Here is a 26,522-nt window from a genome sequence, read left to right on the forward strand (position 1 = left end):
AAATATCAACAGTGTTGATATTTTGTAAAATAATCTGTTCCCCATTTTTTTTTTTTTAAATTAGTTTCACAAATTCATGTGTAGATATTTGAGGAGTTTCTTTCCCTATTGCAAGTATTTGTTAAATGTTAAAAATAAATTTTAAAAAATAATAATAATTTGAATTTTGACTGCTTGATGAGTTCGAATTAAATTATTCACGATCATGAATTGCGATAGGATCCTACTCGTTGGGTTTCTTGTTTCTACAAATGGAATGAAATGGAAATGACCAAGAAATTTGCACCCGTCATAATATGACTGTTGATTTTTTAGAATAGGTAATACGAGGCCGTAAGAAAGATAAATATTTTATGGCCGAATCTGACCTTTATCATAAAAATTATTTACTGCGTGAACACTTAATAACAATTGAAAAATATATTGAAGTAATAGCGCCTCGGATGCTATAGGTAAGGTGGGAGCCTGGGGGTGGGGATAGAACCTGAGCTAAAGTGAACGCTCTCCGGTCTGTGCGCCTTCCGATGTGTGTGTGTACACCCAAACCTGTTTTTGTGCGGACTTTTTTTTGTGTAGTTTATAAAAATTATTTATAAAACGAGCGAAAATTATTTATCAAATGAGTGCTTGGTAGTATCATCAAGGGTCGACAGGGGCATCCGATGGGAAGTCACTGTGACTTTCCAAAAATTTCTTAATTCGGGAAATTTTTCGGGAGTCGGCAAAATTATCATCGCTTGGTTTATTTTGATTTCGTTTAAATATAATATTTAGGGTATTTTCTACGTGAGACTTTTTTTATGCAATCCCTATCCACCGCATAAAAAAATATTTTTTTACTCAGTTGCGAAAACTTTTTAAAGCTACTGGTGAAGTTTCAAGCATTTTTTTTTTACACGATTTTTTTATGCGGTCCCTATTCACCGCATAAAAAGAGGATTGGGTGTATATATATACATTTTTTTAATGCTCAAAGCGTGTGAAGCAACAGGGTCGTTTCCGAAGTTTTAAGGTTTTTTTTTTTTTTTTTGAAAGAACATTTTTAAAATCATAGGATCTGATCATTTTTTAAAATAACTTGACTAAGTTTAATATTTAAAAAAAAAAATGCATTAATCGGTGCGCTTTCATTGTTTACGCTTCTGCCGATGACATCACAAATGATAAAATGCCATTCACTGATGCCACTCACAGAGCACAATATTCAATTAGTTTCTTTACTCACAAGTGTTGGCAACTATATGATTGATAGTAAGCGTAGAGTGCAATATACAATTCGCTTCTTGATCATCATAACGTAGAAACGCGGTAGACAGATGCGCCAAAGTACATCATTTGAGACGTCATAAAGACCACGCCTTATTTTCAAAATCGGACATTTAAAAAAATTAATTAAAAACTAAGCTTCGGGAAAATGAAAGTTTTTTCTAGCTCCATGTTAATTTTTATTTATTTTTTGATTATGCTATGAATTTCCTTTTGTAAGAAAAAAAATCTGCACTTTTTCGAAATAGCTCTTGTGCACTAAGCGTTTGTGCATCTCTATGCGTATTGTGCACTTATATACTACTAAAATCTACACTAAAGTTATTATAACATGAGATGTGCTAAAAATGGAAGGGGAAATAGATAAATGACATTATTGTGGTGTCCGTACAATATTGGTGCGAGAATCACGGACCCGTCGTAGAACCATGTATTAGTCACACTCTGATTTTAAATGTTTTTAAAATTATATTAATGGTTCATTTTCTTAAATTGCCATCATATTTTTAACTTTTCTATTGTTCTTCTTCATTTGAAAAAGAATATTCCTAACCAGGCCTGTCAAGTGGGGATATCACGGTGGGGAGGAGGCAATTATGACACCCCTAAATTTTACAAACATACTAAAATTAGGCATTCTGCTCGTATTTTGTTGTTTTTTCCCCTACACAAAACCTTTGCGCCCCCCCCCCCGCGAATTTTTAAATGTCGGGCCTGTTCTTACGTTTTTAATTAGATTCTATTCGTTGTAAAATATACACTACATTACGAGCGAAAAGAATGGCAATTGTTAACGTAAATTCCTATACCCCCCCCCCCCTCTAATCCCCATCAGGGTCAAAAGGGGCAATGAATGACCCTCTCAAGTTTTGAAAAATGAATGTATTTACAGATTGCGGAGCGTGTTTTTTTTTTTTTTTTCGATGTAATTTATTGAGCAGAAAAAATTCGCATGTAAAATTAGAAATGAGGGCTGCCTGCCATATATCATCAATCTTAGAACTGTTGTATCCAAAAAGGAAACCCCAGGGGATTTTCAATAAAAAATTTGAAAATTATTTGCAAAGCTTTCAAAAAAAAAAAAAAGTTTGAAAAAATATATTAAGAATTACGCATTAATATTTAAAAAAAATCATATGTTTTCTGTGTTTAGTTAAAATTTTTTATTACACGTAATTTTTGATATGATATTAAAATAACAATAAGAAATGCTCTTCACCTTTGTAATACAATGTTTATTCAGCACTTTTTCTCTTCATTTCTTCTTTTGAAATTAAAATTTTCGTCAAATGACGTACGCCCGATAATAAGTCGAGAAATCACGTATTCACAGATGCCAAAGCGCCAACGCTCACAATCACGCCAAGTGGAAACAAAAACAGGGGTAGCCAGTGGCGCCCTCTTTGTTGCCATGAGTTTCAGCGATTGCCACGGCCGTTAAGTATTCAGTGGGGCCATGCTTGGTCATAACATACGTTATTTTGTCTTTTTAGTGAACTTTTAAATAAAACTAGGTATTAAACAAGACAAAGAGTTCCATCAAAAGAAAGATAAATTACCCAACAATCAAAATTATCCCATAAAACGTAAAATAATCCGCGATTTAAGAAAAGAAGTCATTAAATAAAAGCTAGATTAATATAAACCGCAAGTTGTAAAACATTTTTAAAAAAATCCACCAAATAAAAAAACTGTAATAGAATTTATGACGAACTTGTAAAATACTTGAAAACAATATAATTAAATACATAGTATTTTATTATCCAAGCAGTTTTCTTTGCAGCAGAGAGGATACAAGGATTGCAATAAAATTTAAACTGCCCAATTCTCCCCAAACGAACATAGAATCTTACTGGCCAGAAAATAACGTGATGTAAAATTAAGCTTGCCATTATTGTTCCTTAAAAACACAAAACAACGTTGTTTCAATTGAATATTTATGACTTGAAATTCTAAAATACAGACAAAGTAATAACATCAATGCAAAAGGTGTGATATCTCAGCAAAAACAACCCTGTTGTAAAAATTTCCCCGCCAAGAAAACCTTTAACCCTTCCCCACAAAAAAGAAAGCCTTCATCCTACGCCAAAAATAAAAAAATAAAAAACCCTCAGCTTTAAAAAGTCATGATATCTAGTTTACCCATCAAGTATCTGCCAAACTATCATCCTCCCTGTTCTCCTCTTTTTCATCACACCTATTTCAGTTAGATCCTCCTCCCACATTCAACTCCTCAGAAATATGGATAGATCCTTTAAATTGTTTATCTAGTTTGGCGGGAAGCTTTTTACTCACCAAGCAACCACCTCAACTAGAAAAGCTTCCCGCCAAACAAGATAAACAATTTAAAGGATCTATCCATATTTCTGAGGAGTTGAAGGTGGGAGGAGGATCTAACTGAAGTAGGTGTGATGAAAGAGAAGAATAGGGAGGATGATAGTTTGGCAGATACTGGGCGGGCAAACTAGATATCATGACTTTTTAAGGCTGAGGGTTTTTTTTTTTTTTTTTTTTTTGGTTTAGGATGAAGGCTTTCTTGGTGGGGAAATTTTTACAACAGGGTTGTTTTTGCTGAAATAGAAGATGAATTACGCGAAAAGAATGAATTTTGCAAAAATAGATCAATTTTTAAGAAAATTATGAAAAAATCGTAAAAATTGGCAAGTATACTAAGGGGAAGGGAATACCATTTTTTTTAATGCTTATTACCCCCAGCCCCCATGGCAGTTATAACTAAAATCTAAAACTTTTGCTTCCGACTTTTAACAGCTAAATGCTCAGAACCTTAATATCAATATCCTTAATATTGGTTACATATCAATATAAGTAAATAATACTTATATTGCTGTTTTTAAGTTGAAAAATAACAGCTGTAAACGAACTCTAAACTGCAGCTCAAGGGCGCTCATATACAAAATTTTAAGGAGGGAAGGGCTTAGATTTTTCTCCTATGGTTTACAGGGTTCATACTCTATTTGGATGAAAAAATTTCATGACTTTTCCAAGACTTTTTCATGACTTCAATGAAAAGTTTCACGACCTCGTTACACGAAGAATATAGCACTATTAAATCTCAAACTTGGAAATATTTGGAAATGAGCATTAAGCAAAACGTCTATATGAATGCCACAGCCTCATTGAAGCACTTACTCGTAATGGAAAAAATATAAATGCACACTTAAAAAACTTAACTATTCTTATCCGTCTTCATCATATAAATTTAAGTAAAGTAAAAATTCAGTGAAGCGAATATGATGATGCTTAAATGTCTGATTTTTTTTTTTAAACACAAAATGATATTGAATGGGACAAAGGTTGAATGAGTCATCACTAATTTTCAATAAATTTGCCATCTTCTAGTGTCAACAGTGTCTTTAATCATCCGTGTAACTTGACAGTATTTTGGTTCTTTGAAGTAAAGCCACATAGTTTAGTTCTTTATGTTTCTAAACCGGATCGTATTTGAAAAAACCATTCAGTAATGAATCAATCTTCTGATTTAAAAGTATATTTGTTTTGTTTACAAATTTGCATATTTTCAAATGCATATAAATTAATAGGTTCAGAAATTCCAGAACACGTTTAATTCCCGACATTGAATGTAGCAGTGGGTCGCATGGATAATTTTTAGTGCCGTATGTTGGGCACTACTGTTATAGAGCATTAGAATTCCTCTTTTTCTGTATTCTATCGCCTGACTTAGGATCTTTATTTTCTAAAACATTCATCAAATTAAGATAAACTCTGATAAATTTAATAATAAAGTCCTTACAAGTGATGGAATCAAACTCGCATGCAATTGAATTGCTTTTTTTTTTTTTGAGTGGGCGTGGCAAAACTAAGAACGTGAAATTTTGCTGCTACAAAATTTGAAATATAAGAAGTGTTGAAAATAACAGAAAATTCAAAATAAGTGATGTCCAGGCAGTAAAATCACATCGCAAAAAATGGCAAACGGCTGCGACAGAAGTGGATGCAATGAGATTTCAAAATTCAGATTTGATTTTTGGATCGCTCAATTTCCCACTTTTAATAGCTTTTATGTGTTATACTGTTAAATCACTCAAGATTTCTAATGCTCTTTTAGCTACTGTTCCTTTCTCTTTGTCCAAGAAATTTTTCCATGACTTGAAATAAATTTCCATGACTTTCAATGAAAATGTCAATTTTCCATGACTTTTCCAGGTCTGAAATTCTGTTATTTTTTTTTCGAGACTTTCCAGGATTTCCATGACCCGTACGAACCCTGGGTTTAGCAGGATATTTTCCCCATAGAAACAGATTTCGTACAGATTAGAGTTATTAAAATGTGATATTTTTAATAACTTATTCATCAATTGCTGGAGAAGAAATGTTTTTACATTTTTGCAAAGAAAAAAGTGCTAAAAGCAAGAAAGTTCTTATTTCAAGGGGGGGGGGGCTTGAGCCTCCACTTGCCTGCCCCCTATATGGCGCAGTTTTTTTTTTTAAATAGGGAAAAAAATCATTTTTTGTTAGTCTTTTTTATTCATGAAAAATAGGAATGCAAAATACAGAAATAACAAATATATCGAGCTAACATCGATTTGTATTTGTAGGTTACTTCGGAAATCGACTACTTTACATTTACTTCACATACAAATTTTTAAAATGGTGACAAGAAAAAAAAATGTACAGAAATCACTCATGAATTACAAAAGTGATTTCGGCTTGTAATAATTGACTCTTAAAAGAACTCTGTACTAAAGAAAAATGAACTTTTAAGTAAGACGAATACGGAAGTACATCCCTACATAGCACTGAAGTAGGACAATCTGAAACTGGAAGGATGAATTCGTCCATTTCCTGCTTGTCTATCAAATATCTACACCTGATGCATCGACGAAAAGTCCAAACAGCGGGGAGCAAAAAGGAATTCTTTTGGTGTGAAAGTAGCATATCTCATGCGAAACAAAAAATTTAGAACAGTGAAAACGTTACAAGATAAAAGAAATGTGTTGCAACATCGTCCATTGGTGTCAGAGCTTAGCGTTCGGAAGTTCATTTAATTGCCATGCTTTAAAAATAAATTCGAAAGCTCTTGTTATATGTTCGGCAGAACCTGGAACGGCGAATTGATATTCTACCACGATATAACATAAGAAATGTTTTAAATGTAACAAAGTCGGAGCTTTATATAAAAAACCGCAATTTTCGACAATGTTAGGGGTGGTGTTCGGGGGCTCGCCGCCATTAATTTTTCGTCAATCTCAAACATTTTTATTACATCAATAAAATAAATCTTTAGATATTAAATTTTCATATGCACAACGGAAATCAGTTCTGATCAAAACAGTATAGCTATAGTGCCTTGAAGTCTAGCTATAGTGCCTTTTTCTAGGCACTATAGTATAGCTAAGGTAGAGCACTAACAAACCAGGACAAACATTGGAACTGAATCCTCACCCCCTGAAGACATCCAACGATAGACTAAAATAGTTTTTTTTTTTTTCATATGCTTCAAAATTAAAAAAATCTTAAGTCATTGAAATATAGTCTAAAGTAGCCTTTGTAATATTTCACCTTCGAAAAATTTTAGAAAGAGAACTAATGAACAACTTCTCCTATGTTCACCGCAGATGTCCTAAGTTTGCGTCTTTATGGCTCCAGTTTCTAGAAGTTTTCCAGAAACAGTACCCCTTTTCCTACAAATCGGCAGAGACGACCTATAAGTTACTTTTAGGAAGAAGTTTCCAAATGCCTTCCCTTTAAGTCATCCATAGAGAGCACAAAACAGAGTTTCTTAAAACTTCAGAAACGGACGTTTTTCGACACCCCATCCGAACCCTTTCCCTTATGTTCACCACAGACAGTGCAAATTTACATTTTAGATTTTTTGTTGAAAAAGCACTCCCTTCCCCCCTCCTCTACATCACAAAATACAATAAAAATTTTCTTTGAAAAATTTTCGGGAGAGCCCCCCCCCCCCCCTCGTATTCCCTAACCCTTAATTCACTCAAAATAGCCTAAATTAGCATTTAATACTTCATCATGGAGAAATTTTCGGGGGAGAACCCTCGAACTCATTCTCCAGGGTTCACTAAATATGATCTAAATTTGCGACTCTAGATCGGAAATTCTTGTGTAAGAGTAGAATCTCCCCACCAATACCTTTAAAACACCACAAAGAGCCTTCAGGTTTTAAGACTTTAATTTAAACATTTATCGGGAGAAAGCCTTCGAATCGTCTTCCCCTCAAGTCCCCCAAAAATGGCCCAAAACAAAAGTTCTTAAAACTTCAGCTTTGAAAAATCTTCCGGGGGAGGGGAATCACCGTACCCTAACCGGAAGCTCATTAAAAATGGTTTCTCGTTTCGGAATTTTGTCTTGAGTGAGCTCTTCCCTCCCTACTTTGACATTACTAAAAAGGCAGCCTACAATTTTTGAGATTTCAGTTTCGAAAATATTTCGCGGGAGAGTACTGAGTACCCTCCACCTTGAGTCATCCAAATATAGGTTAAAATAAAGTTTTTAATGCTGCAGCTTCAAAAACTTCATCCGAAACCCTTCCCCATAAGTTTCGAAAATTAAAGATCGACTTTGAATTTATTTTACTTCCCCCCCCCCCTCTCACCACTTTTACATCACTCAGGTCAGTCTTAGCATTTTTGAAGACTAAAGTTTCTAAAAATTAGCAGACGAGAAATTCCGAACCTTGGTTTTGCTAGCTAGAGCATCTGCTCGTACCGACTCACGCTTATACCAGCACAGCGTTTTTTCTCAAGCCCCGTGCTGCCGTTATTTTTCTCGTTTTCTTCCTTCTCCCTCTAGGGGAGACGGAAGCCCCTACCTAGCCCCATTCTAGCGAGTCTCAGAATAAAATACATTTGAACTTAGTGATTCATCAAGTTTTGGTCGACATTTAACAGTAACATGTTAAAATGCAGGAACAGATAGTTGTCCATTGTTGTTGAACAACGGCTTGAGATTTTCCCTGATTCTTTACCGAATTTAGATTTTATCGAATCTTCAAAATCACTATTTTCCCCGGTCCGTAGCCGCTCTTTGCTCCTGTCGCGAAAAGGCATTACGTCAGCGTAAATATTTCATCCAGTCAGCAAGAAAATCAGAAATGAATAAGAAAGCGGGAAAGATAGATCGAAAATTGCGAGAAACGAGAGGATGTTCAATTAACTATCGAATAGCTTGTGTAATTGCGCAAGCAATTTGAATTTAACTTAAAAAACGACAATTCAACATTCTAAAACAAATTACAACTTTAATCTGAACACTTGAACGAATGTACATTGGGGTTTCCACACTGCTCTAGTTGCAACAAGTATTTCAATCAAATCATTCAGCGGATGATTTAAATCTTCGAGAAACAAATAGGATTGCGAAGTAATCTCTGGGGGTTGGTGAGGGTCAGGGAGAACAAGGGGCAACAAGTTGTGTAACTCTTGACTAAATGCATTAAATTGATATTAAAATATGTCTGAAAGATTATTTTTTCATTATTTGATTTGACTATTTTGCTAAATATTTTACTGTTCTTCAAAAAAAAATAAAAATAAAATAAAATAAAGAAAAAAAGAGGACAGTTCACACACACACACACACACAGAATTAAGGGACAATACTTTTCTTCAAAACCTTCAATCCTTTTTCTATGAAGTCTTAGGGCTACTATGCATAAGGTGGCCATTTATTTCTTTCCCAAAACAGGACATTTAACAAACCTAGGCAAATACAAGTATATTTTTTAAAAAGGTTGTAGGGAAGTGCTCCAGTAGTCGGCCACAAGGCAGGGTTGTCTTATTTTGTCCATCCCGGAAAAAACCGTCCTGGACAAAATGTCATTTTGTCCACTTCATCAGTAAACTGGAAGTTTTGAGTTAAAAATTTGAAGTTTGAAAACAATAAATAATTATATAGATTTTTCCTATTCAAGTAATATTTTAATATAAAAATAGCATACATGAATGTGTATATAAACAACTAGCAAAAATACCCGGCGTTGCCTTGGTCAGTAATAATTATGAGAAAAAATCGTTACTTGCTTTTGTTTTCTGGTTTAAGTGAAAGAATTTAAAACACATCTTTTTGACGTGATTAAAAATCGAGTTTCTTCCTTACCCATAAAAGTAAAATAGCAATAAGTATAAAGAACAAAATAGTATTGATTGAGAAACGAAAGCACTATATTTAAGCATATACAAATTTCCAAAACATGAAATTATTCTTCTCATGTTTAAAAAGATAAATCTGTTGATACTTTTTTTTTTTTAAACATACTTGCTTTAGTTATTTTTGGAAATTTCAATCATTGTGGGCTCTTGGTGCGATTTTACCGAATTTGCGGGAATCCTTTTTGGGATACCTTCGATGATGCTCCCTCCTTCTTTCCTTACTTTGTAAAACGATATGATATTAATTTTCGTTACAAAGATATTATCGCCAGGTGCTGAGATACTTTTGGTCACCATAAAATGGCACTAAAGAGTTTCATCCGAAATGTTTCCAAAATAAGTAGTAAAATTTGGAGATTGTTTGAAATTGTGCAAAAAGGAAAATTAATGGCAGTTTTTGTGCTGTTTATGGATTTGCCTAATTTAGTTGCTGGATTATTTAACACAGTAAAAAAAGTTTTTTAAAGATTCTTTGATTGGCGATATTTTGTTTACATGGTGAAAGCTGAGAAACATTATGACGTGGTCTTCGGCTTCAAAAACAGCGACGTTGAAAAAAACTGCTAAATGCATCAGCTACGGAAATCTTTCTGCAAAAATTTTGGCGATCTGCTGATTGGTTGGATAATGAGTAAGTGTTCAATCAGCATAAATAATAATAAAAACCATTAATTACATTAAAGTTCCGTTTAAATGGAAAATGATCAGCCAAATCATATATTATTTGCCAATCTTGTGCAAAAATCTTACTTCAAGATTTGACTTGAGAAAAGCCTTGAACAGTCACGAAAAGCAAGATAGTCAACAATACAACAATTGTCGCTATCGACAGGGAGTTGAGATGATACACTAAATACTGCTTTGAGTTGAGGAAAGCCTTCGAACATGGAACTAAAAAGCTCATAACTCGTTTTTTATTCCACTTAGAAATTTCGAATAGGTGCCATCTTCAGCAGAAAAATCAGAGCTTTCGATGAACATATAATGTAAATATGTGCAAGTATTTTTTCAACCCTATATTAGAGAATTTGTACGAAAATTGTATTTTATTGCTCCCCTAAGGGGGTTTTGCCCCCCATAACGGGACGAAAACTACCCTATGTGTTATTCTGATGCATAAGCTATATTATTGTAAAGTTTCATCAAAATCCGTTCAGTAGTTATTGCGTGAAAGAGATCCATACATCCATACAGACAAACTTTCGCATATATAATAGTAGTAAGATTGATTGTAAAATAGTTTAAAGTGAAAATAAAAAAGTAAGATCAGTTGAAGTTTATGTAAGTGTGTTAATGAATCAAATGAGTGTTAAAATAAATTATAAGCATGTAATAGCATTGAACAAGTACATCAGCTGTAAATTTTAGGATGTTTATCTGTGATATGGCAGGTTTATTGCCCAAAATAAGTGCATTTATAAAATTAAAAAGTAGAAATAAAGTTTTTAAGGTTGGAGTTTCAAAACATTAAAAATCATATTTAAAAATAAAAAAAAAAAACCTACTTGATATTAATGAAAGAAATGTTGGCATGAAGTGAAATCTGTTCTTGCAATACAAATACAAATGTCATGATCAGCAATAGGCTCTGAATAGGCTGTTTGTTCCCTAGTCAATTTATTAGTCTCCAATGAAGATTAATGGCCCTTTTAAAGCTATCTACCCTCTTGCCTATTATAGCCTCTTCCGGTACACTGTTCTGAGTCTTTCTGAGTACCCATAACCCTACTTAAGTAGTAATTTTTCTTAATTTGTATGACATTAACATATCCATAAAATATGCCGAGTACATAAATATTTTACTATGGGGTGACATCAATAAAAACTTGAAAAATATAACAGTTATAAAGTATTTTTATTTTATAAATTTTTGTTTTTTATGCATGTCTCCAAGCATTTCATTTGACTTTCCCATTGAGTGTATTTTCTACTATTGTATATAATAGTCTAATCATGCCCAATAGCTTAAATTCATATTGTTAAATTTTATTACTTTTAAGTAAATTATGATCTACAATTAGCTGCACCAATATGTAATTAATTTTTTTTTAGATTTATGAAAGAAAATGTATTAGAATGATATACTAATATTATTACACCATGACAATAACTTTATGTATGTATAATCAGTTTATTTTTCATTTCGTCCAGTTTTGCCCATTTTCTTCCGGCGTCCCGGACTTTTTACAAAAAAGTGGACAAAATAGCAACCCTGCCACAAGGACATAAAATGCTTATAAATAGAATATGTATGACTCAAAATGGGATAGGATGCATTCCCACATTCCTTTACCTGTCCCCAATTATCATTTCAACAACAGTGAAGTTGTAAGTACGTTTTATTAAGTAGTAATTAGTCATTTTATTTTTAATGGTGTGCCCATCATCCCAGTTTGCGATTCTGTTTATTTTTTTCTTAAGAAGACACTTCCACTTTAAATGTTAAGTAACCTTATATTTTTCGTTCTGATGTAAATTTGCTTTTACTTATGTTTTAATGTATAGTATAACATTACGTTTCAATTAAAAACTAACCTCCTTCTTCGACTTAATTATTTTTAGAGGGGTGGTCGACCACTGGGTACTGAATTCTTATGCATTTCCAATAGTCGGCCATGGCAGATTGACCACTGGTTCTATACTGTTTTGTTGCTCTACCCAGTAGTCTACTGCGTACCTAATATGGATTTTCTAATGGTTATCAAATACTAATTAAAATAAAGTATGACAAAGTGGCAATTTAGCTGTGTTGAGAAAAAAATCCCTTTCAAACGTTATTTCTCTAAAGAAAATGTTTAAACTTTCTGCCTAAACATTTTTTGACAAAAGGTTTTTTTTTTTTTTTGCCTTTTATTGCCTCTAATGTTGATTTTAACTTAGAATTCTTAAAAACTGGTGTTATAAATTTGATCCACCGTTGCGTTTAGAATAAATGTTCCATTACTTAACATGTCATAACCAAATAATGATTTATCGTCTTTTTTATCAAATTATCTTATGTTTATGGTTTGATTTTACTAAGGATAATTATTTCAAATGCTGGTAACATTTTTTATTGCTGCTTCTCTAATCAAATATTTATTTCCTTGGGTTTTCTTCATTTTTGTTTGTATTTTGATGCTTTTTTCCTTTCAAATGAGCTGCATTCATACCCCCCCCCCCCCAAAAAAAAAAAAAAAACTTTGAAACTAAGGACGAGCCTACATAATTAATCTTAGTGCAGTTCGTTCACAACAAAGTACCATTGTTTTTTATTGATAAATTTTGCTTTAGACCTGACCTTGATTGCTAATCTTTTAAGTAAAAGGATTTTTACTTTTATTGTTTTGATGTGAAATTATTTCCAAAACTACAATTTTAATTTTGTATTCCGTATTTTGAAGTTTCGTTCTAATGAACATACATGTAGACTAGTCAAATGTCAATCATATCAATCAGTAATTCGCTCTTTATCGGTCATGAATTATATCAACTCTTTCGTTCAGTCTTAATGTTAACACAAGCAATTAACACTGAAACCGTTTTGTGCAGGGAGGGGAGGGGAGAGTTTAAATTCTCATGTTTTGGAAGTTTTCAAAATGCCTTTCCAACAAAAAAAAAAAAATCGGGCTAAACCCGGGTCTTTTCCATTAATCAAATTTTTTCTTTTGCAGCATATGATATCATTTTAGTTAATGATGTAGATCAGGGGTTCTGAAACTTTCAGGCTCTGCAGTTCCTTTGAAGACTGACATGAGGTCACCCTCCCCCTCTGACTCCATACCTGCTTAATACAGTAAGCAATCTAATTGGAAACTGGAGCTGTTATGGATAGCTGAAAACTAGTAAATAAGGAAAAATCTACGTAGTTTCACACACAAAATTTAACTCAACTGATCAAAGCTTTATTTCGAACCGCTTATTACTAGAACATATAAAATCCAAGATGAAAAGAAAGAAATACAATTTTGTGAGGTAATTTAGGATCCAAGTGTGGTTGGCGTACAAGTTAGTCACTTTCCAACATTAATGAGAGGGTTGATTTTATTTTATCTGATATATCCGAACGAGAACAAGGAAAATTCCTATCATGCCAAAGATCAAGATCAAACCACTAAGACTTGGGAGAAAGGCTTTGGCTCTAACCAGAGGATCAAGTGAGACTCGAAAACAGTGCATTAAATATGAGTCGAAAATTTATTGCATTACTCTTACATACAGCCTGAGTAAAAACTTTAAGGCCAGTAAAAAATTTTGAGAAAACAGAAAAATGAAATTGAAAGGATTTGAATATTATTGAATTATTAATTATTAATGTTCATTTGTAACAAATAACGCAATAGACAGGTTTTGTGAAGTATGCAACTACCAGAAAAACAGTGATATATTCAAAGTTAGTATTTCAGCCTGAGTAAAAACTTTAAGGACGCTAGTATTTTTTAAAAGCTACATGTACATTTACTGTAATATAAATATCACAGCAGTTAATAAGAATGTGGAAACCTTTCAACTTGTAACTTTTTCATTAATTTCTTCGAAGTTTTGGCGTTCTTTGTGAAGATGTTAAATGGTAGGAAGTTATCTGAGGTCATGAATGAGGGCAGACTGAAGCTTTTTCTTCAACTGAGATGAGTAGTTGTACTATTACGAAAAAATAAGAAGATCGAAGATTGCAGTCAATAATTTTTTAAGATTGAAAGACAATTATTGTAAAAGGAACACCAGTGGAAGACCTAGAGCTTTGCCCTCAAGTTATGAAAGAAGAGTTTGCAAACTTTCATCAACTGGAAAGTACTCAACCGGGAAACTTATTCAGACGACAGGCTTAAATGTTTGACAAAAGACAATACATAACACAATTAGAAGGTGTGAAAGTTTTATTCGTGCAGTAAAATTGGGTAAGCCTCAGTTATTGAATCGGCACAAAATAGAGCGTTTGAACTTTAGCCAGAAAGTCATGACCTAGGATAAGTACCAGATGGATGGAAATACTATTGGCATCATTTACGAAAAGTAAAAGAAATAATTTCAAAGCGCCAATTAGGTGGAGGCTCTGTCATAACTTGGGGGTGCTTTGTTTACAATGGTATGGGCCTAGTTGCATTTGTTCCAGGTAAAATGAATTCAGAAGCAAAACAAAATGTCCTCACAAGTCATCTTTTACTAAATGCTGAGTTTATTGCTGGAAAATATGGGAAATATCAGCAAGACAATGCATCTATCCATTCGAGTAACAGTACAAAAAATTGTTTCCAAGTAAACAATGTTGAAACTTAAAAACAGCCAGCTAAGTCTCAAGATCTCAAAACAATCGAGATCTTATTGGGCCACACAGCAAGACGAGTTTATGCAAATGTGAGACATTTTACTTCATCAATACAGCTGAAATCTACTGTTGAATATGAATGGTAAAAAATAGATCATGAACATTGTCAAAAACTTATTTCACTTATGAAAACAAGAATATTTCAAGTAATTCGAAGAAGTTGCTCCTACACAAGCTTCTAAATGTTTCTATTTTTTTCTTCCTGTGCTTTTTTCTATGCTGGCCTTAAAGATTTTACTCAGGCTCAAATGCTTAGTTCCGTAATATTTTCTGATGATAAAATAATTACAAATGATTTTTTTTTTTTGGTCTTCTTTACTTGTATTTAAGGTTAATAATTATCAATCAAATTATGTTTTGATCCTCAGTTAAAGATGTGTCCAATTTCTCAAAAAAGTTTACTGGCCTTAAAGTTTTTACTCAGACTGTATGTGTCCAAGAATTTATTAAGGGAAGGTTTTAATTTTTTTAAATCTTTGCATGCACTGTGAGGGAAACATAAAAGTGCGTCAAATAATTTATGTTCAAAGAAAACAATTAAGGATGCAAACGAGGTTTGGAAGTCAAACTCCATCAAAACCATTAGTTTCAAGCCATATTATCAATCCTATTACCATGATTTTTTTAAATATAGATGTGGGGACTGTCATGATGTTACCTAACTACTGCACTATTTAATAACTGTTATGACCTCAGAGGCATGTTTTTGCTGGGCCACAATGTAGTGCTCATTCATTTAAAAGCATCTTCCAAAATTTGCTTCATTATCTGTAGGTATTAAAAAATTTGCACAAAATTTTTGTCATAAAATGTATGGGTTTTATGTACTGAAACTATGCTCCATAAACTAAACAGAAGGAAGTTTATTGAAGACGCAAATCATATCACTAAACATTATTATTATGCATCTTCAACAGGGCTCAAAGTTAACAGTGGTCCAATAGTCCAAGACCACAGAAAAATCCATTGGACAAGCAGATTATAAATGTTACTGGTCCATGGGACCAGTGAAATTGTATTCTTGTTTTTCTTTCAAAAAAAAAAAAAAAAAACTCCAGCATCATCATTTTTTGAAATTGTTGTGAGAAAGTTTGCACCTTTATTTAAAATGTTTAGGTTTTCTTGGCAAGAAAAGATAGATTAAGAATTCTCTGCACAGCATTATATCATATCCACCCTATTGCCTTCTTTCCAAGACAACAATACAGATAAGATTGCATTGGCTCATTTCCTTTACCAGTATTGGAAAGCAGAAATACAAATTTACAAAAGTGACGTCCAGCAACAGGCTCTGGCCCCAGCTAAGTTGGTCCTAGTCAATTTACAATCTCCAGTGAAGATCAATGGACCTCTTAAAACTAGCTACTCCCTTATGAGGAGATAACATTTCCGGGCTTATTGGCCGTGGTCTAATTGGAGTAGAAATTTCAGATGTTTCGGCTTGCTTTGCTGCAGCCATCATCAGTGGTTTGAGTTTGGTGAGACTTCAGTCTCAGAAGACACCAGCACAAAAGAATGGACCAGTAAAAACGTGTACAGACCAGTGAATTTTTGCAATTACTAGTCCATTGAACCAGTAACTTATTTTTCTAAATTTTTATCCTTGTTCACAGTAGCAACTAGTATTCTCCACCTTTAGTGAAATTCTAACCATAACTTCTTTAAAAGATGCAATTTTAATGCAGTTGGAGGTTTAACATTTTGTCATGCCATTTAGTGATTTTTCCAAAATATGATTTTAGTTGGAGAAAAAGAAGATTATCATAAGTTGCAGAAAAACTTACAGCTAACTTAGAAAAGGGTTGAAACACTGTAGAAGACTGTAAAGTTGATTTGAAATATATTTTCTTTAATAAAATTAAAACAGTGGAAGGAGTTTAACCCCTAAAACCTGCCACTTGGACACAAGTCTTGATGCATGATATTTCATATTTATATATATGAAACTGTGGTGGTTTTTCTGAGGGCATTTTGATGTATGTAATCAGTTTTACAGAACATATGAATATAATGCTCTGGTTTCCTTTCAAACCTCATGCTAATCTTTGGCCTTTTAGAACACATGAATGTAATCATCAATATTCATTATAACAACCAGTATCAGTCCCAGTTATGTTATATTTTATTTTTAAAACATTAATATCACATTTCACAAATAATTCTAAATATCATTCATATAGAAAATTAAGATATGTGAATATTTATATAAAAATTTATACTTTTATGTAATGAAAGAAAAATTAATTTAAGCTATATATACTCTATCAGAATAATACGAGGGGGAAGAACCAAAAGAAACCGGCATAATGGCCCGCTGCCGATCACAGATGTAGCAGAGTGTTCAGCAGCTAGATGGCTCAAGTAGAAACCTTCATAAAACAGCTGTGCAAGTGGCATCAGTGCAGTTGATAACGTCTGATCATAGTGTTGGTTACCAATAATCAGGGGTCGTTCGCAAAATGGCAACATTGTCCTGTTATCGTTTCAGAGTGATTCATGATAAGACCAGGTTATTTGCGAGAGTATACTTTTTAAATGAAAAAAAATTACAGAGCAATTGGTCTTTTATTTCTGGGGAAAAATGAATTTTTGAAAATGTCCCAATACTTTTGGTCATATAGCGTATATCAAAATATCAAATATACATAAAAATATAGGATGTGTTTGATACTTTCGAACCCTGGTGTTTATAAATATGTAAAGTGATCGACTTGTCCAACATACAGTTGGTGAATAGGTGACGATGAATGTTTGAATTTATTCAACTAGTTAGCACTTTTCATTTGTTTACTACTCCTGAAAAATTCAGAAAACCTTTACGGACTCAATAAACTTTACATGATAGAAAAAAACTGATTGCGCCTGTTTTAATTATGGCATCTTAACAGTTTTATTGCTGTAGTCCAGTTTAAGTTAAATGAGTAAATCCTAACACTCACAATACTAAGCAAAGACAAGAAAATGGCGACCCTGAAGAAATGCATTTTTGCATCGTTATATTTTTACAGGCTGCTTGATTCTATTAATTGTTTGTCAAATCACCCTATATCTTTTTATGTCATGTCATCATCATTTATGACTGATTTCAAATCTGCATTTTAAATTGTAAACAATGATTTCTACAAAATATTACTCGTAAGATGATTTTGAAAACTTACTTCAGTTTTAGGCAATTTAATAAAAAAGGTTTTTAGTAATAATTATATAAATTATTTTCAATTATGTTTTCATTTTTGGCATGAATTATTATTTTTGCAAGTTAAATTGATGATCCCAGATATTTTATTCTTGAAATTAAAATCCCTTGAACAGTATAAAAATCCAATTGCATATACTTTATATACATCTAGGCTAAGATAGGGGCTTAATTTCTAGCAAAAGAAGGACAGGGGCCCTACAGTTCTCAGACCTTATTTTTGCACGCAAATAGGTTAAATTTCATTTAAAATGTTTTTTAATGAAACTGAAAAGAAGCACAGGAGCTCTGCTTCAGAGAAATCCCATTCAAATCGAGCTCTGGGTTAAGATGCTGCATTATATTTTTTTAAAAAATCAAAAATAATATTTTAACAATCATAAAGGACTGCTAAAACATTTTAAATTCTACTTGTACTTATACGACCACAATTTATTTGGAAATGAATCAAGACTGAATTTGACTCTGAGAATTTTAAAAGTAGCATACAAACAAGAGAGTTTAATTCGGTAAAAATTAATTAAGAGAAAGTAGGTATAGACAAACGATTAATGGAATCAAGCAACCTATAAAAACCTAACGATACATAAATAAATTATCGCAGTCACCCTTTTCTTGCTTTTGCTTTGTATTGTGAGTTTATTAGGGTGAACTGATCTAATTTAAATACAGTCAGACCTCCATATATCGAAATAGCAAATTGCCAGAAAAAAAATTCAAAATGTAGAAATTTTGATACATAGAAACGATCTTATTTTATCCTAAAAATCTCCTAAAACATTATAGTTAAAGCTAATTTTCGTGTATGAAACCTAATTTATACGAGCATCGGATTAAATGAAAGTTAATAGCTAAAAAAATAACAGAAATTACATTTTTTCGCCTTCATACATCTTTATTCTTCGGCAATTCAACTTGATCCGCAACATTAGGGGATTTCCGTTTTAGCAAATCGAGAGAAAAGTAAAAAATTAATTTACTTAACTTGAATGATTTTTACTGCAGCTAAAACGACTAAGAAACAATAATCAACAGACAAAAGGGATGACTTGAAACTGATTTTATAATGTTACTGGTTACACCTAAGATATTTGAAATAAACTTGAGGGAATTTAAGAATTCTAGAACGAAACAACGACCTATCTACACAGCCCTCAAACCCCTGATTCCTTATGAATTTCGTAGCAATCTTTAGTGAACATAATTTTCTCCCCTAACCTATTTTTCATGAGACAAAAAGTCTAAAGAGGGGAAAAAAAATCTACGAATGTCTCCAAAAAAAAAATCGATGCATAGAGATTTTTTCGATAAATAGAAGCAATTTTTCTATGTAATGAACATAGAAATTTGCTGGGATTTCGATATATAGAAAATTTTGATATGTGGAAATTCGATATATGGAGGTTCGACTGTATTGTATACAGCTTGAAAATAACTTAAATTTAAATGAAAGTGCGAAATAGTTTGAAGTAAGTTTAAGCATACCCATGGAATTCCACATGATGAAAATCTTTAAAAGATGTGCGGCTTCAAAAAAGGAAAATAAAATGCCGGAACTATTATAATTTGTTGAATTATTCGCTAAATTTCCAGTCAAACTCAGTTTGTTGACACAATTTACGACAACAACAGACTAGTTTCCGGGCGGGAGAAAAGGACCAATCACAGAAAGGCAAGAGGTGTTGCCTACTTGGTGAAGAAAGAAATCTCATTCCATTTCTCACTTTTAATTTTGCTTTCGCACGATTCCCAGTTATTGGAACTTTGGAACACAATGAATGTAGAAACTGAAGCTGCTGAATGTTATGAGGAACTATTTCCTGCACTGAGACGACAAAAGGAATGTGTGTTTTGCTGCATAGCATACGGCGAGGATCCATCAACAAGCATTTTATATGAGGTAGAGTGGCCTTTCAAATTCAAATTTTCCCTCTTGATGGTCTTTTTTCTTTTAAACTATTTTTTCAATATCTTGTTTAAAATGAAGATGAACTATAAGAACACAGAGACCCAAGTAGCATTTTATCTTGGCTCAATATTGGCGTGAGATTGTTCACGTTGGCAATGTCTTGGCCAATATTGGCACGATTTTTGCAATGTTAAGCCAATATTGGCTTCCCATTGCATTAACAATATTGTACTTAGATTGGCAGATAATCTTGTGCCAATATTGGCATCTCATTGCATTAGCAATATTGTACTTAGATTGACATACAATCTTGTCCCAATATTGGCTTAACAATGCGCAACCATTATTGTATTTAGACTGTGAGACAATATTGGCAAAAAATTGGTCAAACTCTGGAAAGCCAATATTGGGCGGAAGATGGCTCTTTGATGTTCAACCGATTTTGAAACAAATCTGAAAAATGATTCATTTTCCTAAGTGAGCAATTAAACACTGAGCCTGATTACCTGAAGCTCCACAAACTGTTTTAGAATGCTGAAACAAATTTTGAACGTAGAGAGAGTCCTCAAAAAATGGAGCTATTTGAGTTCACTTTAAACGCATTTGTATTTTTTTAAAAACCGGCGAAAAAGAAACTTCAACTTTGTCTGCACATTTTGTGTTTTGTTGCTCTTCCTCGCCGCTGCACATGGTAAATGCTTTTGTCCGAATATCGGAGATACTTTCCTTAAAATTTTATTGTTGCCTTCATTTCTTAAATGATATTTTATCATTCTCATCAGTGAATTTTTTTAACTATGTCTAATCCACTCTAAAATTTCAAAAAGCGAAAGAGAAAAGCGTTATTGGAGCAACTCAATGAGAAAGCTTTCCTTTGCAGTGATGAACTTTGTCTTCCAAAATAAAAGTAATGAAATAAGGCAAAAATTTTTTGAAGAAATATTAAATGCTGAATAAAATTCTGGGTAGATATCTAACATTGAAGAAATTGCTGAAACGATGTGAAACTGAAAATTTTGGATCGACATTGTGTTTTCAAAACTCGAAATCATAATCGAACAGTGACATTCTAAATTGCGTCGAACATTGAGAATTCTGAACTAACATTTGAAACTGGAGTAAATTCTGGATCGATATTTGACTTTGAAAACACTGGATCAATATATGATGAAGATTCCAGGAGTTTTATTTTCATGATTCTACATTGTGGATGTGGCAGGAACTCTAAAAAAAAAATCTGGGAAAAAGTGAGAATGTATCATGAGAAAAACTTTCCGTGAAAATTCAAATTTCTACTGGAAAACTGCATTCCTTTTCACAATGCTCTATAACACCTAATTTTATTGACAATAATCAAGTAAACTTTTAGAAATCTGAAAGAAGGTTTTACGGACTAGTTTTATGCTACCAAGTTCATTTCTCTACACGGACTTGCGTTTTGATGATCATAAGACTTTTGACTCATTACGGAATGAGAATTAAGTTCCATGGTCTATTTTCAGCTGAGCATGTACGATTAAATGGCAGTAAAGGTAGTGTAAACTATTTATCGTCAACCATTGTTACGGAAATAATTGAAGTTCTATCTGATAAAGTACAAGAAATGTATCCAAATTCGAATAAAACCAAGATGCTTTGATTAACTATGATTTTACACCAGTGTTGAATTTTTTGTGCCAAACCCTTATTTTTGACGTGACATGTGAAGAATCTCTTGAATGTATGTTCAACACCATGACGTTTTTCATATTTCAAGTTAGAACTTTTTTCTAGAAATTTCGTAGATTTTTTAATTGTTTCTACATGCATAAGAATTGAGCAAAAAAAAAATGGCTCTGTTTATCTAGAAAATCTGAACTTTTATTGATAAATGTTGTGCAAATTCTAGGTCCAGTACCATGGAATTGTCCATTTGCTTTACAAATAATTCTATTTATACCGTTGCCTGTATCAAACAGGGTTGGCAAGTTTCTGCCGAGGCGGTTAAAACCACCGGTAGAAACCGGTTAAAACCGGCATGGCAAAAACCACTTTCTGCCACGTTTGCGGCAGAAACTGGCAAAAACTCGCAAAATGAAAATTTAATTCTTGATATACAACAGAAAATGCATGGATAAAATAATTAATTGTTAACCGAAGCACTGTAATTTTATTACAAAATTATCCCAATTCAAAATCAAATGTTACATTGTTGGGACCCTGAAATTGTCTCTTTGAAAAGATGGTTTCAAAAATCTAAACAGGTTTTCAATTTAATATGCACAAATGAGAAATTTTAGAATATTCTTGAAACAGAAGAGCTAGCAGACAATGCATCAAGGAGCAAGCAATGTTTGTGAAACTTTTATATATTGCATAACTGGAAACTGGGGTTGTGGTAAAAATTTGACTAGAAAAATACGTTTTGAGTAATGGGGCTAATTTGTTTTGCAAAGCTGTGACATTAGGTACAAAATTCTAGGCAAGTAAAATTCTGGCACTTTCTTCTTGAAGCACATGACATGATAATTTCAATCACAAACAATTTAGAGGAAGCATATAAGTAAGCAAATTTAAATCAGTAATGCCCGTTTAATTCTGTATGTCCCTCCTCTTTCCTAAGCACCCCCGTATGATTTTTTATCCTTTGATAAATTAATCCAAATACTACGAGCCTCTGCAATTGAAAAGTTCCCTTTCTGAACTAAATCAAGGGCACTAGCAATGGATTTTATTTTTTTAAATGATGAAATCATGTTTAATTTTTTAGTTGACTTAAACAAATATCATTTACTAATTACTTGAGTTATTAAAGACACTTAAGTTTTTGCCAGTTCCTGCCGGTTTTTACCGGTTATAACCAGTTTCTGCCACTGGCATGGCAAAAACTAGTTTCTGCCGGCAGAAAGCCAACCCTGGTATCAAACTGTTCTAGTGAATGTTCCTTTTCAACCTTAAAACAAATTATAAATTGTTCCACATCATCTCTTTTGCACAAAAAAATTAAGTGTTCATACTCTTTCGTCTATTAAAAGTGATATCAAATAGATTAAAATTTAATAATGTTGAAGAATTTGGAAATTTAAAGGTGAGGGGAAAAACATGTAAAGTAAGCCGTAAGTTCTTTTGCACTATGTTTGGAATATTTATTTGTTTATAAATAAAAATAAATGTTTTTATTTTTTATAAAAACTAAGACAACACAGAGCTAAAAAGTGATGTCAAAAGTTAAGCCAAAATGCAAAGGGTTTAATAATCATTTTCAACTTTTTAAATTTTCCTTTCATTATGGTAAGTGGAAGTATTTTTTTATGTGTTTTAGTTTTCAAACATATGTACTAGACAGCTAACTGCTTGTCCATTATTTCATTGCAGTAAGTGCAACCTACATTTGCATCAATAATAAATGATTTTCAGATTATTCTTTGTTCATTGTCACCTACATTACATCCATTTTAAAAAAGAAAAACTTAACAACTTTATTTGCAGTACACTCAAACCTGTTTCTGTGGGATCCTTTTTCTTTGTGGTACATGAAAATTTCAATCAAATTGTGACTCAATTGACTAACTTGTCTATAAAACAAGTGCTCGGTAGTATTTTTAAGTGATGAATCGTTCTCTGATGTATATTTTAAAAGCGGATTTAAATGGTTGGCGAGATTCAAAGTAGTTGCAAAAGCAGAGCTGTCTTCAGGCTCCCATCTAACTGGTTAAGCCACAAAAAGTGGTAGGTACGGGGAACTCTGAAGTGAAAAGTGTCTTGAATTTGTTTAAAGAAAAATTTCCTACAGTTGTTTCGTAAGTTTTGGGTTATTTTCAAGTGAGACTGTGTTACGAAAGCATTTTTTTGTAGCTAATAGTGAAGTTTTGAGTGAATTTTTTTATGCGGTCCCTATCTACCACACAAAACTAGGTTTGAGTGTAGTTTGTTTCCACATTTATTATAATGAATGCCAATTTTGTGAAATAGATCTTATTATTTTTCTTTGACAATAATTGTTAGTTCATTATTGAATACTTTTTGTTTATGTGAAAATATTAGACATATGCTGGAGTCTGCTGCATCTACTTACTTTATTTACATAAACATGGTCAAACATTTTACTGAAGGAGTTAATTCTTGCAAAATTAAGTTGCTATTTCTGAACTATCCGGGTCAAAGAAAAAGGTACTTAAAAATGATGTTCATATTTAATTTTTTTTAAATAGGAATAAAAATTCCTACCATTAATTGTTCAATATTACAAAATAACTTTACTAATCAGTTATTTCAAATTTAAAAGTTTATTATTAATTTGAATGACAATGAAAACGATCAAGCAATGATTTTGAGCAACTTTTGCACTGTACTTCAATTACATTTACTTTCTGTGCAACCGTAGAATTGCAATAAAACCAAATGTGTACAAATTTTCTATTTGTTCGTCGAGGGAGAATTAACTCTAATCTGAATTCTGCTCAGGAACTTTTGTAACTAATATTTAGCAATGTTAGTAAGTTTTGAGCAGAATTCGGAAATATCCGATATTTTCAATTAGCACAAATTAAAGTCTTTAAAATAGTAAATGCTTCCTCAAATCACTCTTTATTTTCTTATGTTATTATAACAATATGTAGAATTAAAATTAAGTTTTCTTTTTATTATATTTCATTTTACATTTTCATCAACTTTTATGGAAGCATTGACTGTTTCATTTTTCTTCTGTTAGCTACTTTTACAGTTATATGATTCAAAAATAAAATATACATTAATTGGTGCACAGTCATAAGAAATTCTCTTTTTCTCTGACCAACATTTAATAACTAGGCACTTTTAGTATGAATTAAATTGATGATGTTGTGAGATTTTGGGCTGTTCTGCTGTGGTCTGAGTGTTGTTACCACAAACGTTTCAACTGCATCTGCGGCAGTCATCTTCAGTGTTTACGTGGTCGAAGCTTCCAGGAAAGCGACTTTTAATTCCTTCTTCCTTTTCGTTGAAATTGTTGGAATCCTAACAATTTCAGTCCTGGTTAAACTGTAACAGCTAGCTACACTGCTGGCCACACGAAATGCAACACCAAGAAGGATAGTAGTCAGAGTGAAATGAAATTTTATACACGTGATGGCAACCTTACTATCAGAAAGTGATTACAAAATGAGAACAAATTGATCATTTATTACTGGAAAAATCCCAAATGAATGGAGGTTTAAGTCTCCTGTCGAGCTACCTGTTGCGTGAATGTACGAGGTAATACAGTCAAACATTGAAGCATATCAGTCTTGTAGGATATCCTACTACACAGGTACTAGAAATGTGCACCTAATTCCATCAAGCTCATAGCCTACGCAATTTACCATCTCAAGTGATCCCAGATATGCTTGATTTGTGACAAAGCAGGGTGACGCACTGGACATAGAAAGTGGAAAAGGAAGTCCCCTCACACCCTTGCTGTGTGTGATCAAGCAGTGTCTTCCTGGGAGCCCCGCCATGAGTGCCAACACATGTGACTGAATAATGATATTAACGCAGTTTGGTGTCATGGGGACCGCAGGGTGACCTGTCGTAGTGCTGTGGATCAATATTAGAAGTGACTAGGTTTTGTACATGATTGCAACCCATAAAGGCATCCCAGCTATGGGTGGGGTATGCCGCTGAAAAGCCAAAGCATTATTTGGTAGTTCACAACGTGGTGCTATATTGTGTGTGGGACAGGATCACCTCTAACATTGACTCGCTGCACTATCACAACCTAATGGTATATTTTTGTCATGTGTTGAGACTCGTGTTCAATAAGGCAATGCACCGTCACACACAGCAGGGGGGGGGGTCCTCTCCCACATTATCATCTTTTCTGACCTGCGTGATGTCATGATTTGTCACAAATTGAGCATATCTGGAATGACTTGGCAGTAAATTGAACAATCTATGAGTTTGATTGAATTAGTAGTGCTTTACATTAACTGATAGGAATTGACGTATTACATCATATGAGACTAGTATACCTCAATGTTCGACTGTATAGTGTTGTACATTCAAGCTAGAGTTGATTCAACAGGGTACTTAAACCTCCATTCATTTGGGATTTTTCAGTAATAAATGTTCATTTTATTTTTATTTTGTAATCAATGTTGCCATCAAGTGTAAAATTTTGTATCATTCTGACTGCACCTTCTTGATGTCGCATTTTGTGTAGACAGCAGTGTATATAACAATAACAATAATGGAAGCCACTATTTAACCAATATTGGCTTAAAATCGGCATGCAATAATGGCTCAAGAGTGTGATTGCAATATTGGCAAATATTGTCAAAATGTATCCCCTCCGTGCTTCAGCCAATATTGTGAGCCACTATGTAGCCAACGTAACGCCAATATTGGCCTTAGATCGGCATGCAATAATGGCTCAAGATTGCAATAGCAATATTGGCCGATATTGTCAAAATGTATCCCCTCCGTGCTTCAGCCAATATTGTGAGCCACTATTTTGCCAACGTAACGCCAATATTGGCATTAGATCGGCATGCAATAATGGCTCAAGATTGCAATAGCAATATTGGCCGATATTGTTAAAATGTATCCCCTACGAGCTTCAGCCAATATTGGGTGTAAATCGTACGCCAACATTCAGCCAACCAAGTACAATATTGCGCCAAGATTCAATGCTACTTGGGGATATAAATTAGGCATGACCTCTGCCCCTCAAACGATGCGGTGCACCCCTATGAAGAACAAGAA

The 26,522-nt window shown here is 33.1% G+C and overlaps 2 protein-coding genes across 4 annotated transcripts in view; one reads left to right on the plus strand and one right to left on the minus strand.

Moving 5' to 3' along the window:
* The window catches only part of LOC129217368 (replication protein A 32 kDa subunit-like), a 57,239-nt gene extending 37,687 nt beyond the window's left edge, over positions 1 to 19,552 (minus strand). Inside the window, exon 1 of the mRNA XM_054851653.1 lies at positions 19,400 to 19,552. Within this exon, the coding sequence (XP_054707628.1) occupies positions 19,400 to 19,415 (16 nt within the window). The 5' untranslated portion in view covers positions 19,416 to 19,552. The remainder of the gene's footprint in view (positions 1 to 19,399) is intronic.
* A 103-nt stretch (positions 19,553 to 19,655) lies between these two features.
* The window catches only part of LOC129217370 (adenosine 5'-monophosphoramidase HINT3-like), a 56,322-nt gene continuing 49,455 nt past the window's right edge, over positions 19,656 to 26,522 (plus strand). For all 3 annotated transcript variants that reach the window (XM_054851659.1, XM_054851657.1, XM_054851658.1), the window contains exon 1: positions 19,656 to 19,814. In XM_054851659.1, the coding sequence (XP_054707634.1) occupies positions 19,689 to 19,814 (126 nt within the window). In that variant the 5' untranslated portion in view covers positions 19,656 to 19,688. The remainder of the gene's footprint in view (positions 19,815 to 26,522) is intronic.

The sequence above is a fragment of the Uloborus diversus genome, chromosome 2 (genome assembly GCF_026930045.1).
Source record: "Uloborus diversus isolate 005 chromosome 2, Udiv.v.3.1, whole genome shotgun sequence".
Taxonomy (NCBI): Eukaryota; Metazoa; Arthropoda; class Arachnida; order Araneae; family Uloboridae; genus Uloborus; species Uloborus diversus.